Source organism: Mytilus californianus, unplaced genomic scaffold, assembly GCF_021869535.1.
Source record: "Mytilus californianus isolate M0D057914Y unplaced genomic scaffold, xbMytCali1.0.p SCAF_4, whole genome shotgun sequence".
NCBI classification, from domain to species: domain Eukaryota; kingdom Metazoa; phylum Mollusca; class Bivalvia; order Mytilida; family Mytilidae; genus Mytilus; species Mytilus californianus.
Window position 1 is genome coordinate 29,947,478 of NW_026262690.1, and position 17,251 is coordinate 29,964,728.

General features: G+C 32.5%; 1 protein-coding gene across 1 annotated transcript in view; it reads left to right on the forward strand.

The window, feature by feature from the left end:
• LOC127736900 (neuromedin-K receptor-like) overlaps nt 1-17,251 on the forward strand; it is a 70,634-nt gene that overhangs the window by 39,011 nt on the left and 14,372 nt on the right. The window contains exon 2 of the mRNA XM_052247465.1: nt 8,212-8,312. Coding sequence (XP_052103425.1) covers nt 8,212-8,312 — 101 coding nt within the window. The remainder of the gene's footprint in view (nt 1-8,211; nt 8,313-17,251) is intronic.

A 17,251-nucleotide genomic window follows, 5' to 3' on the forward strand; every position in this document is an offset into this window, starting at 1 on the left:
GTGTTTGTTTATACCAAATATTAATTATATTTTCAATTTCTTTTATTTTAGGATAATAGTTCAAAGATTCTATTTCTTGCAAATTGACCGAAAAGTTTATTCCAAGTAGTTTAAACCTACTGGAACCCCATTCCAATCCCCACTTTACACACATGGTGTCTTGACTATATTTTTTCTTCCCTATCCACACCACCTTTGTCTTATCTAAGTTCATATGGAGACCAGACATTTCAGCATATTTATGTAATAGGCGGAGAGATGCATCAAGAGATTCTGGTGTACCGTCAAGAATAATTGAAGTGTCATCAGCATATTGAGAGATCAAATATTCGGTATCATCTATTTTAATTCCCTTTATTTCTTTATTTTTTCTAATTAATATTCCAAGTATTTCTGCACATAAAAGAAATATATAAGGTGATAAAGGATCCCCTTGTCGACAACCTCTTTGAATTTCAAAGAATTCAGATAAAAAACAATTTTGAGAAACTGCAGAACTTATATTTTTGTAAAAGGTTCTTACCCAGTGTTTTATAGAGGGGCCAAAATTGAAAAAGTCTAAAACATTTTCAATGAAATTCCATGATACAGAATCAAAAGCTTTTTCAAAATCTATGAGAAGGAGCAGTCCTGGTAAATCATTAAGTTCTGTATGAAATAAAATATCATAAATAAGACGAGTATTTTCCCCTATAAATCTACCAGGAATGAAACCGGTCTGATCACTGTTTATAATTTGAGGTAGAACTTATTTTATACGCTCAGCTTTGCAGCTTGATGCTAATTTATATGTGGTATTTAGTAAACTTATTGGTCGCCAGTTTTTCATGAACTGTCTTGGTTTATCTCCCTTTGGTATACAGGTTATAATACCTTGTCTTTGAGTAATAGATAATTCCCCCTTTTTGTAACCATTAATTATAGAGCGAAATACCTATTTTCCCATATCTATCCAAAAAAACTTGAAAAATTCATTTGTGAAACCATCTGACCCAGGGCTTTTCTCATTTTTCATTTTTCGCAAAGCTGATGTTAATTCATTATAAGTAATTTCACCCTCTAAAGATTCTTTTATGGTATTATTTAGTTTTTAAATATCAGTATAAAGGATTTCACAATTAAGGTTAACATTATTCAAGCTTTCTGTTTTGGTATATAGCCTTTTGTAATAATTGTTTGCCTCCTTTAATATTTTATCTTGCTCACCGATAGTGTCCCCTCTTTCATTGACTAATTTTGGAATAGTTTTATTTATAAAATGTTTGGTTTCTAAATTTAGAAAAAAGTTTGAAGGTTTTTCTCCTTCTTCTATCCATTGCATTTTGGATCTGATGTAGGACCCCCTTATTTTTTCTTGCCTTAATACTTTTAGATCAGTTTTCTTTTTTTTCAATTTCAGTAAAGATTTCTTCTGACAAGATTTGTTCTTCTAGTTTTTTAATATCTTCTGATAATATTCTTTTTTTTTTATCTTTTTGTTTCTTTTTAGTTTATTAATCAAAGTACTGAAGTACTGAACATCGGATGATCGCAGGTTTTGTGGATTGTCAAAAGCACTTGTCACAGAAAAAAATCACATCTCTATACCTGAATTTGAGGTTAATGTACAGAGATCTTTTTTTCTGAGACAAGTTCGTGCGTGGATGATGAATAAATGACAGGAAATTCAACCTGTAGTGATACAAATCAGTAAACACTGGATTGTTGTTATATATGATATTAATATAACAGTTACATGTATATATAATTTTCATCCATTTGTATATCATTCTATTACACTATTCTAATAAGAGTGCAGTGCAAGTGCATGGTGGACACTCTTCTGTAAAAATTCGATTTTTCTAAAAGATTGGATATGAGTAGGCATTCAGATTTTCCCGCAAAAATAATTACAGAGTTACCGGTCCTTGCCGGGATTGTCGCAAAATGTTCTTAAGATATTCTTCCGCTTGCTTTACCATATCAATGATTTTTTACTTATATATATATATCTAACGACAAAACATTTTCATATTATTGATTTATGTTCTAAACAAAAATATTGTTATCAGTATTCATTGAAGAGATGTATTTATAAAAAACGATAAGGAATGTTATTTTGCACTCTTTAATATCCGAGTATTTAACATGTTTATAGATCGGTTACAAACCCAAAACGAAAGTTACGTAATGGAAATCTAGGCGATAGCAATACATCGGAATGCCCTCACGGTCATCGCGATGTAAAAAATCAATGGAAAACGTGAAGAATTTGTGAAAATTGTATATCAAGTGATACATTTAATTTGACGACGTCAGCGTAGCACCGTCTCCAATAGCATCCTATTGTTCTGAAAATTGTTTAAAATAGGGCGCCTTAGGGCGGTATATATACCGATATATTTGTTGGTTATCTGAACGTGAAAGACTTTTTGTGAAACAATAATGTCTGAATACTGTTTTGACACCAAAACTGATATAATTCTGAACAGTTTATTAGAAGATTTTCGTGATCTTCAGCATCGATTTGAGAAGTTTGAAAGCAAACTGAGAAGATAACTGTTATACTATCCACGGTTAATTCACTTGCCCACAAAGTAAATGATGTAGAAAAGAAACTCGAGTTTGTGATGAATCGGAGCACTGAAATTGAAGGGGCGTTGAAAACATGAGTCATATAATGCACAAAGTGGTAGATAGGTGTAAAGAAATCATTTCAAACATTACAAGTCTGAAAACTGCAGTATTGCAACATTACGATCATGGTATATGTAACAACGTAGATTTAAGATTGAGTAACATTGAAGATGATGTTATCGAGCTAAAGTGCCGCTCAATGAAAACCAACCTTATGTTTACTGGCATTCAATTTCACCCGGTATAAAACACAGAAGATACACTTAATTCTTTTATCAAACAAAAGTTAAATATTGACCAAAAAGTCAACTTCGTTTCAGTTCACCTATTCTTGAAAAGAGGTCGCAAGGGTAATCGTCCGATTTTAGCAAAATTTATATCAACTAAGGATAAAGAAATTGTACAGAAAAAACGGATTCAAATTAATGTGGACAAATTTCGGAGTACAAGAACAATTTCCAAAAGAAATCGAACAAAAAAGAAAAACTTTATATCCGGTGGCAAAACAGCAGGTCAGACGGGAAAAAAGGAAAGTACTCCTGGTAAGAGGCAAGCTGTACATCGACGGTAATTTGTTCCAACCAAATACTGAAGTAGCCGAAAACGAAAAAGTACAAGATGCATGTGCCTCGAGTATAATGCATGCGCGAGATATACCACAACAGTACAAAAGATCAACACATGAATCTGATTCATCGCAGCATAAATGGCTTTCGCGTGTTGGAACAAATGAAACAAGATTTGACTACCAAACACTTAAAACACAAACAGTTTTTATACATGAAAGCAAGTTATTCTACTAAAATGTGAAAAGGGAACATTATTTCGTTAAATTATTACTTTATTATACATCGTTTAAGAGACAGGCATTTTCCGAAGAAAATGGTGGGTTAAACCTAGTTAAACCAAGCCTCCCACTTGTATGACAGTTGTTTATTGTTCCGTTATATTGACAAAATTGGATGAGCAACCTAAACAGACATAATAGGTTAATGTGACAATAATTGAGATCCAGCAGCCAAAACTTTGTAAATATACATCACAGACATACAACACAACTGACTAAAATATTCAAACAAACATACAAATTAATCTAATTAACAAAGACGTCAACAAAAAGATGTAGTAGATAGTAAATTTTAAAATTGACAATGACGTCAACAAAAATAGTTTTAGTCGTTGATAGTACATACCATATATAGTATATACACTTTATGCGCGCGTTTTCAGTTTTTGGGTTTTTTTATGGGGGCAAGTTTCTAATTTTTTGTGGTTTCCTTTGTCTCTTGTTATTCATTTTTGTCTTTTTCTTTTTTTTTGTATGACCGTCGACTTATGTTGTTGAATGCATCCTTTGAATTTTAAGATTTTGTAGCAAGTTGTCTAACTAACAAGACTTACGAATTTGATTTCACGTGTTAAAATCCTAAATCTTTCTCCTTTACCAATTAGTGGTTAAATATAATGCACTTTTTTTTAACTATTGCGCTTTTTTGAAATACGGAACAGAATTTTAAACTGGTTGAAGGATTCCATAGGACATTCTATTTTGATTTCTCTCCGTAAGGAGATGACTCGAAAGCAGAAATGATGGTCATAATGTATAAAATAAATATTCAGCAGACTTTCCAACGAATTCTTAAAAAATCCAACCGTGTATAGAAAAAGCGAATATAACCTTTCCGTGTTGTGGTCACTTCCTTATTCCGAACTGGAAACTGACTCGAGGTCGTGGCTTTGGTGTTTCAAAGACGGACTTTTAACTTAGTTTTAATTCATGTCTGTGATAGCACATTATGTCTTCTTGACATTTATACAAAAGAGCAGGAGTTAGAAAGCACTATGATTCGGTTAATTCTGAAGGCAGATTTCTGTAATCCTTGAGGAGACAGTCAACATAAGACAGTGAAATTTAACATGCGTTCTGGACATCCGTCAAGGAAATACTCCCCAGATAGTTATCATAAATAGACTTTGTAGGATTTATGCTTCGGTAATATCACTCTTGAAAAGGGGTTGTTTTGATATCGATGTTGCGACAGAACATGCGACATTACAACAAAAACATATTGTGTGATATTTTTTTAACGTTTTTAATTAAATAACTTAGTTGTCGTCTGCAGGAAAAGTGTTTAATGTTATAAAAATTCGATTTGGAGATATGTCAGATAAAGAATTGAAAATCACATTATTTCAAAATGCTTTCAAGAGAAGACGGATGAATAATTTAGTTCCGAATATACATTGTATGTGATGACATCGCAAATGTAAAAAAATGTCTTATGTTTTCATTCAATGATTGACAAGTGTCCGTTCAAATCAAGTAAAGCAAGTAAAGTTATTTAAAAATCTTTTCTTCCTGCTTAATGATATTTTAATTTAATTTTTTAGATCTGGCTAAATCTAATTGCCAGTAAAAGACAGTGATTATCTGTGATCGATTAAATATTTAGGCGAGATTTTCTAATGTTAAAGAGAACACGGCATTTAAGCAAGGAATGGGATATTTTAAAATGCATGGATGTCATTACTATTCAGAAAAGTTTCAATTAGAATTATTGTCTTGGATAAAGAATTGTCTTTGACTAAAGAAGTACTTATAACAATAAAGTTTATGAACTTTACGTGAATGGTAATATCTCAGGATATCAAAGTTCACTGAAAGATTGTAATACGATCGACGCTTTTTTATTGATATCCTTTAATACCGCTAGTAAAGTACGTAAGTTGGGAATTTACAGGGTATTTTTTTTTTCGTTTTCTCAGAATTTTCAATCAGGTAATAAAAAAACGAATAAAGGGAAAACGAATTGATTTATGTCAGAATCTAGAAAATAGAAAATTACGTAAATAACAAAAAATCTCACTCAAAATGGAAGGTTTAGGTAAAATTAGAACAATAATAGGAGAAAGTATAATAATGCCAGTTTTTGTCCCTTCAATTTAGAAATCATAAAGTAATAGCTGATGCTCAGTTCAAAATCAAAGGCACCAACAAACCCGTCGAACTAACCGGATGTTGTATCAAAATTTAAAAGGGATCATGGGCCAATGGCTTAAAAATGACTTACTTTAAGTATTGATGGCAGTGACATTTAGCGCATGAGATCTGCATTATCTATGTTGTTTAGGATGAAATCTTTGTTGATATCAGCAAGTGACAGACACGATAGCATTCAAAGGACAGAAAGGATGTGGCGTATTAATTTATTACACAAAACCCCAATTCACGAACTTGACCCAATGCAAAACAAAGCTCATATTCGGCTGTTCTTTGTATTAAAATCAGACTGGGACCTTCAACAAAGTACAAAAAAACTCGTTCAACTCAGGAAATTCGAGACGGTCCTAGCTCAATATGTCCGATAACGCCACATATATGACCGTATCAAGTTGATGGAGTCTTGTCCAATTGATTTCCACGCCACGGCATTGTACGACTATTGTCTAACTTAGTGAACCGTCTCGGTAGTCTCGTGGTAGCGTGTTCGCCTCGAGTGCGGAAGGTCGTAGGTTCGAACCCCGGCCGGGTCAAACCAAAAATTTTAAAATTGGTATTTGCTGCTTCTCCGCTAAGCACGCGGCATTAAGGAGTAAGAGCAAAGACTGATCGGCTAGGAGTCAAAATAATGTGTCCGTGTAAGGTGACATGCCGGCATTAAGGAGTAAGAGCACAGACTGGTCGGCTCGGAGTCAGAATAATGTGTCCGTGTAAGGTGACAGCGTGTCGGTCTAGTTCCTATTCATATTACATTAACAAGTTCTCGTCCTCAATATGCATATTAATTTTGTCGCTTGACGTTAAGAAGCCATCAATCATCATCATCATCTAACTTAGTGTGAATGATATTAACATGTACTACCCCGCCACATTCTGTATGTGCCTGTCCCAAGACAGGAGCCTGTAATTCAGTGGTTGTCGTTTGTTACTGTGTAACATATTTGTTTTTCGTTCATTATTTTGTACATAAATTAGGCTATTAGTTTTCTCGTTTGTCATGTTTTACATTTCTCATTTCGGGGCCTTTTATAGCTGACTATGCGGTTTGGGCTTTGCTCATTGTTGAAGACCGCACGGTGACCTACAGTTGTTAATTTCTGTGATATTTGTACTATTGTGGAGAGATGTCTCATTGGCAATCATGCCACATCTTCTTATTTTCATAATCCATACTTTAAATGCAAATCAAAATGTTTTAAATGTAGTGCTTCCGAAGCGCTTTACTGCATTTACCTTCATCGGGACCGCTCAAACCCAAAAATTTGAAAGCCAATGATGTATAAATACCCGAAAAAGTTAGAAGTTATATACTATTAACAGAAAGGGACCTATAATATAGCCAAATTCAGTTAAGGTCAACTTTGCCTGAGGCATTTGGAACCTAAACTCTGAATAATTTCTTGATTTATCAACGGAGGATTTTTTTAAAAAGTGTGTTATAAATCATGTCAGTACCGAAGCACTTACTACTGAGCAGATGAAACAGTCCACCAGAAGTGGTATCAAATGAAAATAAATACTTCATGAATTGCATGCGTCCGACGCGCTTTTCTGGATTTATCTTCATCAGGAACGCTCAAATCTCAAAATTTGAAAATTTGTGAGAAATAAATACATGAGGAGGCTTTTTACCATTTTTGGATTCACCTTCACTAGACATTACCTAATCCAAAAACGTGAAAGCCAAGGATGTGTAAATACCCGAAACGTGAGGTGCTATAAGACTAAAAGGTACATGCTGTAAGACTAAAAGGTACATAGAATAGCCTAATTCATCGAAGGTCAACTTTGCCTGAGGAAGTTGAAATCTTACTTGTTAAAAATATATAATGTAACCAGAAATGAAATGATTAAATTTTATTTCTCACTTACATAATAGTGAAAGACGTCACTGCCAGGATGATTTATATTATGATAGAAGGAAATTGAAAAACTGTTATATATATATGCAATGAAAAGTGCTATAAAAATGAAGGAATATTTAATAACGATTTTGATGAAGGCTGAGTATGTCTCCACGTTCATCCTCTATTTAAAAAGATCCGTTAATAGCTTGCACTCAATGCCACGTGTTTGAATGACAATTGCAATAGTAATGAAAACTTTATGCATTAAAGTATGACATACTGTACCAGACGAAACCATGATAATTGAATATCCCTTGTTTTACTTTATTGAAATTATTGGGTTAGTTGGGATTAAAGTAATAAATATTTTAGAAAAGGTTGGTATTTGATTTTGTTGTTCGATATTACCATATGACATAATTTTATCTGATACAGACTTTAAAGTGAATAGCTGCGGTGGTGGGTTCGTGTTGCTCAGTTTTCAATTGTAGTGTTTCTTTTTGTCTTTTTTCTGTTTTTGCCATGGCGTTGTCTGTTTGTTTTCGACTTGTGATTTTGAATGTTCCTTTGGTGTCTTTCGCCTCTCTCTTACTCAGATTGAATAGCAACAGAATTTAAATCTGTATAAGAAATTCAAATCAATTAAGAATGTTTTGCTTTGCCCAAATATCTTTTATTTTTTCATTTCGTCAAAATAATTCGTCAGGAATACCAAATGAATAAAAAAATTATTGATAAATTTTACAGGTAGTGAAGATCCTGATTATTGTCGTCTGCCTGTTCGTTATCTGTTGGCTACCATTGCAGATTTACAATGTTGTGTCGCAAGTGTACCGAGAGGTTAATGAGTAAGTATTGTGTAATATATCAGCAACTGTCATTGAGAAACCATGCTTTGCAGGTCTTTTTAAGTAAATATGCATTGACTCCCTAAATCATTGAAAGGAAAATTATCTGTCTTTTTATGATCTATTTGTGACGTAAGTTGTTGAGGGCGGGACACAGTATTCTAATGCAACAAACAAGAAAATAGTTTTATAAAGTTTAAAGGCTCGATTTAAAAGGTAAATAAATGATTTGATTAATCCATGTCATTTATACAAGGAACTTTTCGTGTTTCAAATATGTTCGTTATCTTTGATTTCATTTTCAATGTTCAATGACTGAATAGAATCACTTTACAGGTTCCATGATAAGTGATTTCATTTTCAATGTTCAATGACTGAATAGAATCACTTTACATGTTCCATGATAAGTGATTTCATTTTCAATGTTCAGTGACTGAATAGAATCACTTTACATGTTCCATGATAAGTGATTTCATTTTCAATGTTCAATGACTGAATAGAATCACTTTACAGGTTCCATGATAAGTGATTTCATTTTCAATGTTCAATGACTGAATAGAATCACTTTACATGTTCCATGATAAGTGATCGTTCCAGTTTCCAAAAGAAACAGATCAGATAGATTTGTTATATTATATAGATAGAATACATTTAAAATAAGGAGTCTAAAACGTGGATTTTTAAGCAATGCCCATTTGAATTGTTTCACCCGACCTTGCTCTCATTTAAATGAGTCATTTATTAATGAGAATTTTTCTTATTTAGATCAGTTCCTTGTAATTATAAAGAAAAGGCCGACTATATTTGCTTTATATTTGCTTCATAAAAGGCCGACTATATTTGCTTTATAGAACAATTTTAATGTGTTTATGTTCGACTGACAGAAAACATCTCACCTTTTATACATAATGTTCATCGATCATTGATCAACACGAGGTTTTTATTATTAGATGATATTTTCAGTTACTATGAATAATAGGTCAATTGTATTTTGTCTACGGAATCATGGGAAGAAGCAAATGTCCGACTGACAGGATTCAACTGACCATTTAATATGCTGTTGGTTTATACTTGTAAATACATTTTATATTTCTGGCTTTCCAAACTTTTGGCCTCTAGCGTATCTGATGCCGGAAACTTATTCTAGAAACAGGTATTGTGCGCAGGGGAAATTTAATAAAATAAATATTCTTGTACACTGGTTTGGTACTATGCTGATGGACTATCTGAGACTGACTTCCACCCAGTAGGCAATACTTTTGTATTGGCATGATTTAAATGATGCATTATGCTTGTAAATTTGGAGTTCATTTAAATTATGTAATTAAGCTAATAATAGTCTGTAACTCACTCTGATCGTAGAAGCAATGAAGTCAGTTTCTCGGTAACTGTATGTAACATATTATCAAGTGAGCCTGTCTGTTTTCATAGTTTATTGTTCAGTGTTGATTTATTGTGATAATCTTGACCCCACTTTTATTGTTCTGTGATCAACCTTAAGATTAAGCATGTTCAGTAGTTAGGGAGACATTTCAATTACTGTTAGAAGTCAACTGTATGCTCTTATAAAAAATATTGAATCTACATTTTTCACCTAGGGTATAATTCTTGAGATAATTTCTCCTAAGTATTAGATGTTTTTTTACAAACTATATAAACTTTTTGATTTTGATATTTTGATAATAATAAAAGACCAAACGATTCGTGTTCTCAAACAAAACATTATACTAATATTACTAGAATTGAAATATTTTTCTATTACAAAATTAAGATTTAATGTACAACAAAACACGTGACGCATTCACATTAAAGATAGTATGGAACTTGTCAAAACTGTCTCTTCACGTCAATAATGTCAACATATACATTCAATATAATAACACGACTTTTTATCATGTAGTATTCAAAAAAATTGACCGTAAACCAACGGAAGTCCTTTGATTGTGATGGATCATATGTCAGAAAATTATTATACTAAAAAGTTGAGTAATATATGGTTGCCAACATGGTTATAAAATCTATGTACCATCACTATTTATTGAAAACAAATGAAAGAGAAAATAATTTTGGCATTTGTAGCTGTATATATGGAAAAGTTATATGTTTACTCCCAAAATAATATGTATTATTTTGTTTACGGTTAATGAAATATATCTATTGTGTTGTACTTTTGAAATTCTTAGAATAAGCTAAGAGATTTGAACCAATCTGATGTTGTATGAAGATTGATCAGCAATTCTGAACTCATCTAAGGTCACGATTGTGGGAACTTATAACCCTTCCGAAGCACCTGATTTGACCCTCGGTTTTGTGTTCTTGTTGCTTTAGTTTTCTATGAAGTAATTTGGAGACTTTCTTTTGGTACGATGTTGTCTGTGCCTTCTGCGACTTGTGAGTTTGAATGCCTTAGAGATATTCTCCTTTGTATTAAACTATTATTCCTGTGGAGCTGAGTTTGATGCCCTAGAGATATTCTCCTTTTTATTATTCCTGTGGAGACTGATTATTAGAATTAAAACTCTTATGTTTCGTTCTTTTATTCCCTTCATTTATTTCGTGAAATTTTCTAATATACAATAGGCAATTGTTTATTGTTTGCTTTCGTTGAAAGCAATTCGACAGAGAAATGTCTTCATTGGGTTATAAGTGTTTTTATTCACAACTTGAATCAACTAGCCTGATTTACATTCAGGATATAATCAATGAAATAATCTTATCTTTCAATGCAGGACTGAAAATTAATTAGATCATGGTGATGCCGTAAAAAGAAATGCAAACAAAATGAAACCAAAAATATACACCAAAAGACTGAAATCTATAAATCTAATCATCATCTGAGAGATATATAATTATGAGTAACTTATAACGACACTGATTAAGTTCTATTTAGTGTTACGGTTAGTTACTTGTCATCCTACCTTTATAAACTTGGACCATTTGATAATTATTATAGTTTCAAAGTAATTAGGGAACAGTTGCACTCTTATATTCAGTAATTTTAAAATGTCACGCTTTTTTTTTAAAGAATTTGTGATTGTTTCGTAACATCTAACTATACCTTCCCTGTATTTAATTGCCAACAGGAATTTTGGCGATGCTTTAGTGCTTTGCCAATGAAATGATTTATATTTCATGACAATATTTTATAAGGGGGAAGTAAAGGACATGAAATAGTTATACAAAATCAAACGTGTTTTACCCTGGGTGTTTGGTGACATCTTTTGAAACGGTCAATCATTTCTGGTTAAGTAAGACATAAATATATACGGAAATAACTTCTGAAGGCATGATGAATGATTGCTTTAACCATTTACAATTTTCAGGCAATATTATTGGTCAAGTCTGTTATTGTAATTCTTGATTTATGGTGTCTGAAAATGAAGACAGGTTTATTAAGAATCTAACAACTGGGAAACATCGTTATCAAACTTAATATTTCTAAGGGGACGATATTAATCAAAGTACTGAAGTACTGAACATCGGATGACCGCAAGTTCTTGTGGATGGTCAAAAGCACTTGTCACAGAAACAAATCACATCTCTATACCTGAAATTGAGGTTAATGTACAGAGATATTTTTTTTCTATGACAATTTCGTGCGTGGATGATGAATAAATGACAGGAAAGTCAACCTCACCGTAATAACTATTATATTGTAGTGATACAAACCAGTATACACTGGTTTGTTGTTATATATTATATTAATATAACAGTTACATGTATATATTATTTTCATCCATTTGTATATCATTCTATTCTACTATTCTAATAATAGTGCAGTGCAAGTGCATGGTGGACACTCTTTTGTAAACATTCGATTTTTCTCAAAGATTGGATATGAGTAGGCATTCATATTTTCACGCAAAAAACAATCTTCCATGCAGAGTTACCGGTCCTTGCCGGGATTGTCGCAAAACGTTCTTGAGATATTCTTCCGCATGCTTCAACACGATTTTTCGGTACGTGTGCATAGATATTATCAATGATTTTTTACTTATATAAATATATATTTAACGACAAAACATTTTCATATTATTAATTTATGTTCTAAACAAAAATATTTTTATCAGTATTCATTGAAGAGATGTATAAATAACAAACGATAAGGAATGTTATTTTGTACTCGTTAATATCCGCGTATTTATCATGTTTATAGATCGGTTAAAAACCCAAAACGAATGTTACGCAATCGAAATCTAGGCGATAGCAATACATTGGAATGCCCTCACGGTCATCGCGATGTAAAAATCGTTTGTAACCTTAGATTGGAAAATAATATATAAGTATTTTGTATATTCTAAAAAAATTGATTGTATCAGAAATTAAGAGCCACATGAGCAACTGTATTTTCAAAGGTAGATAGAAAAGTGATATTGCACAGTTATCTTTAAAATATCAAAGAACTAAAAAAAAAACACAATACTTTGTGACACACTCGTGATCATCAATCAAAAGAATTTCTGCTTTATTTTCGGTGTATTGACAATAATGATACGTATAACAATTGTAGCCTTTGTACGAGGTTGATACGAGAATATATCTACCAAAAAATTCATATCAACCTCGGACTCGCCCTCGGTCGATATACTTCTTTCAAGTCAATATACTATCCAGCCATCGATCTCATACAAAGTCTATAATTATATTATATATAAAAATAAGAAGATGCGGTATGATTACCAATGAGACAACTCTCCACAAGAGACCAAATGACATAGAAATTAACAACTATAGGTCACCGTACGGCCTTCAACAATGAGCAAAGCCCATACCGCATAGTCATCTATAAAAAGGCCTCGAAATGACAAATGTAAAACAATTCAAACGAGAAAACTAACGGCCTAATTTATGTACAAAATAATGAACGAAAAACAAATATGTTACACAGCAACAAACGACAACCACTCCTGACTTGGGACAGGCACATACAGAGTATGGCGGGGTTAAACTAGTTTGTTGGCGCCAAACCCTCCCACTAACCTGGGAAAGTGGTATAACGGCACAACACAAGAAAAAAACTATGTAATACATTTGATTTTAAATCTTGGTTATGGCGAAACATATATATATATAATATATATAAGTCTAAAGATTTGCGCAACAGTACTAATATAAGATGGTAATATACGAAGATCATGTTATAAAATCGTGTTGACAAGTATGATTTTACACAAACAACTTAAGTATTGTAAAAATTATTGACACTGACGAAAGCTATTTGTTAGGCCAATATAATTGTCAACACTTCGTATATTACCATCTTATATTAGTACTTAGACTTTTATAATGTTTCCCTTATCTGCGCAGTATCGTCTATTCTAGACGATCCGGTACATATTAAATTTGCTGGTTGGTCCTTTTTATAGACTTCTTTTTGACTGTCTGAATATGCATATTATATTTGCCACTAGAATTTAAGCAAACAATATTAAAAAAAAATCAGTTAAAAAAACAGTGCAACTCTTTTATTGCAGACTGTCTTATTTACATCACTTGTCAATGATACTCCAATTGGATTGTATGTAACGCGTACATGAGTATCAATGGCCAGTCTTTTTTACACCATTGGTTGGTGCCGTTGCTTGTTGGCTGTATGTCTCGTACACAGGGGTATCAATAGCGGATCTTATTTACGTCATGGTCGATGCTTGTTGAGCTGTATGTAACGTGTACAAACATTTGATTTGAGCTTTACGTTTTATGCAACTACCGGTAGTCAGTCTATATAGAAAATATTTGTCGAAGTGCCGCTAAACAGATGTTTGTTTTCTAGAAATTAAAAATCATACATGCATGTCATAATAAAATATATCTCGCATATGTACATCCACATTAAAAATATTCATTGATTTTACTATCGTTCAATATAAGATGAATTTATTTAAATCTTTATTGCAAAACAACCAACTCATAGAAATAATTGTTGGTACCTTAATTTGACCTTATTGGAAATAAGAGAAGAAACATTTTACACATTTAAATACGACACAGACGTAGTTTGTATAGAGCTTATTTGGACACGAACTGTGCGTGTGTATGTACAGTGGAAGATTCGATCTACCATTTCTTGGAATGTCCATTTACATGAATTCAGGTATCAGCTTTTTGAAAATTTCTAACACTTTAGATTCATAAAACATCTTTATTATAGAGCTATACTTATATGCAGAGGGATTATGCAAAGGGATGTGTTTAGTCGTTTTGACTTGCATCCTATTTTACTGTTTATATAGTCAATAAAATAACGACACAATAAATAACAAAACTGACAAAAAATAAAGCATAGGTACAGTGCCTTCATTACAAGTTTTTCAACTTAGAGTTAAGCCTTAACCACGAAACAAAAACTAAGTTGAAGGCGATGACTAACTCCGGTTTGTGGTAAATTCTTTCCTAGATGTGATAACGCTACACTAGTGCATTGGAGAAAATGGTTAGAGTTAATATTAATGCATGACAGTGTAATCTATTGTAAATTAAATAAGCAGTGATTCTACAACGACAACGTCTTATACATATATACATATATACATAAGTAAAGTGTTCTATCATTTGTCATAGGATAGAACAATTCTTACATGGATCGTTCAATCCAGTATTAAGGATCTTTCAATATTCGCAACCAATATCACTTGAAGTGAGATGTAAGAAATGGAACATTCATACTAAAGCACGCTGTGTTTTCTCCGCGTTGAAGAACATTAGCACATGTTACATAAGGAATCCGTAAATAAACCGGGTTATAAGAAGATTTTTTTTCTATCTCTTCGTAATATTCCTTGACTTGTTATAAAGTATTTTAGCTTCTATTTCCGATTCTGTCATTAAATAGCCCGTAAATAATTGTTTGGCTTGTTCTTGTTACGAATAAGCCTATAGAATGGGCTGCAGGGCCATTAACAACTCAATTAGTTCAAAGATTTTATTTTTTTTATTCCAGATATCCATTTAGAGAAAAGTAAAAGCTTCGAACAGGTCTTAATGTTTGATTTCTAAAAGCAAATGACATAGAAAAGGGATACTTTTTCTGTAGTCAATTATTGACTCCAGATTCTTCCCAAATCACAATCCAATAGTATTTACATTATTTGACAAGCCATTCTTGTGTGATGGTCTTTCTACTACTTAAATATTCATGTACGTCCATTATATGTTATGAATTGACATATACGTACATTGCAACACAGAAGAAATATGAATCAAAATGGAATTACTGTGCGAGCCGTCCGATGTCTGGAATCAGACATAATTCAATTCAGTGTTTAAAATAAGGAACTTAAGTAATCATCAATCATTCAGTATTACGACTATAGAATTAACGTTATTTACAAAGTACGGTGTCTAATGATAGCTATCAAACTACTTAATGTGGCGAAAACACTTATTAGCATAGTAGAAAACGCATGTAATATTTTTCTGAACCACAAAAAATGGCCAATGTATTTACATATTAATGAAAAAAATGCAAAAAATTTGTAAGTGATTTGTGTTTGCACCAGTTAATTCAGACAACAAATAGTCTATTGTAATTCCCAAATTCGTATAGTCGATACCATTCATTGGTTTAACAGAGATACGAAGCAGTTTAAACAAAACCTTCTTGCCAACAACACAGAAAACATTTATTAATGCTATTTTAACTCACTTTCAATAAATAAGCTTTTTTCAGTGATACATATCCAAGTAAACTTAAAGTCATATGAAACTTCAAATTTAAAAAAAAATCTGAATATGTTTAAACTTTTATATACTTGAAAGGCAAAGTTTTACTCTAAAACAATTGTACGTGAACTTTCTTGTAAAAGAAAATCCTTTATATTATCAAAATCTTCATAAATGTACTGCTATTGAATTATTGTCTTTCCGTACTCTAATTCGCCGATATTTTTCCGTATGTATACAGTGACCTTTACTACGAGACCTCTCGTTAGAACTTCGGTCAACGCACAGCGCAATTCGAGGGGAAACCGTGATAAAAGAATGTAAACAAACGTACACTGGAAGGTAAAAAGTAATAACGTATTCTTACGTGCATACATGACTTAGTTTAGTATATTTGCATGCATTGGTTCGATAATTTCGATAATATTATAATTACAAGAAACTCATTTCATATGACTTTTTAATATTAACTAACATTAGAATTTGATACTAATGGAACACTAAACGTTTGACTCTTATGACAAATGGGATTATATGAGTTTTCCTATTGTCAACTCCCCATTCTCGAGTAGAAATTAACCATTTGCCCAGCTTATGGCGTTAAGTTATCTAATTTAATACATGCTATAGCTGGTTCTCATTATAGAGATATAGAGATTTTAGTTTTCACTTTTCACAACAAAACTACTCTAGCTATTTAAAGAGAAAGAACGACTGAAATGAGCACGTTACGAGTTTCTTTGGTAGAATTGATTATTTCCGCTCCAATTTTGTCGTCCGTTTTATAATTTAACTTTTTAAAAATGTACTAAGCAAGGATATATACTTTAGTCTTTAGTTTTCTGTGTAATGTTGTGTAGACTGTTGTTTGTCATTTAGTTGTTCTCCCTTTTGGTACTGGGGTTGTCTATTTTGTTGCTCCCCCTTTTGGCCGTGGGGATGTCTATTTTGTTGTTCCCCCTTTTGGCCGTGGAGATGTCTATTTTGTTGCTCCCCCTTTTGGCCGTGTGGATGTCTATTTTGTTGCTCCCCCTATTGGCCGTGTGATTGTCTATTTCGTTGTTTTCCTTTTGGCCGTTGGTTTATCCATTTTGTTGTTCTCCATTTTGGCCGTGGTATTGTCTATTTTGTTGTTCTCCCTTTTGGTCATGGCGTTGTCTATTTTGTTGGTCTCCCTTTTGGCCGGGGGAGTTTCTATTTCGTTGTTCTCCTTTTTGGCCGTGGGATTGTCTATTTTGTTGTTCTCCATTTTGGCAGTGGGATTGTCTTTCGTTGTT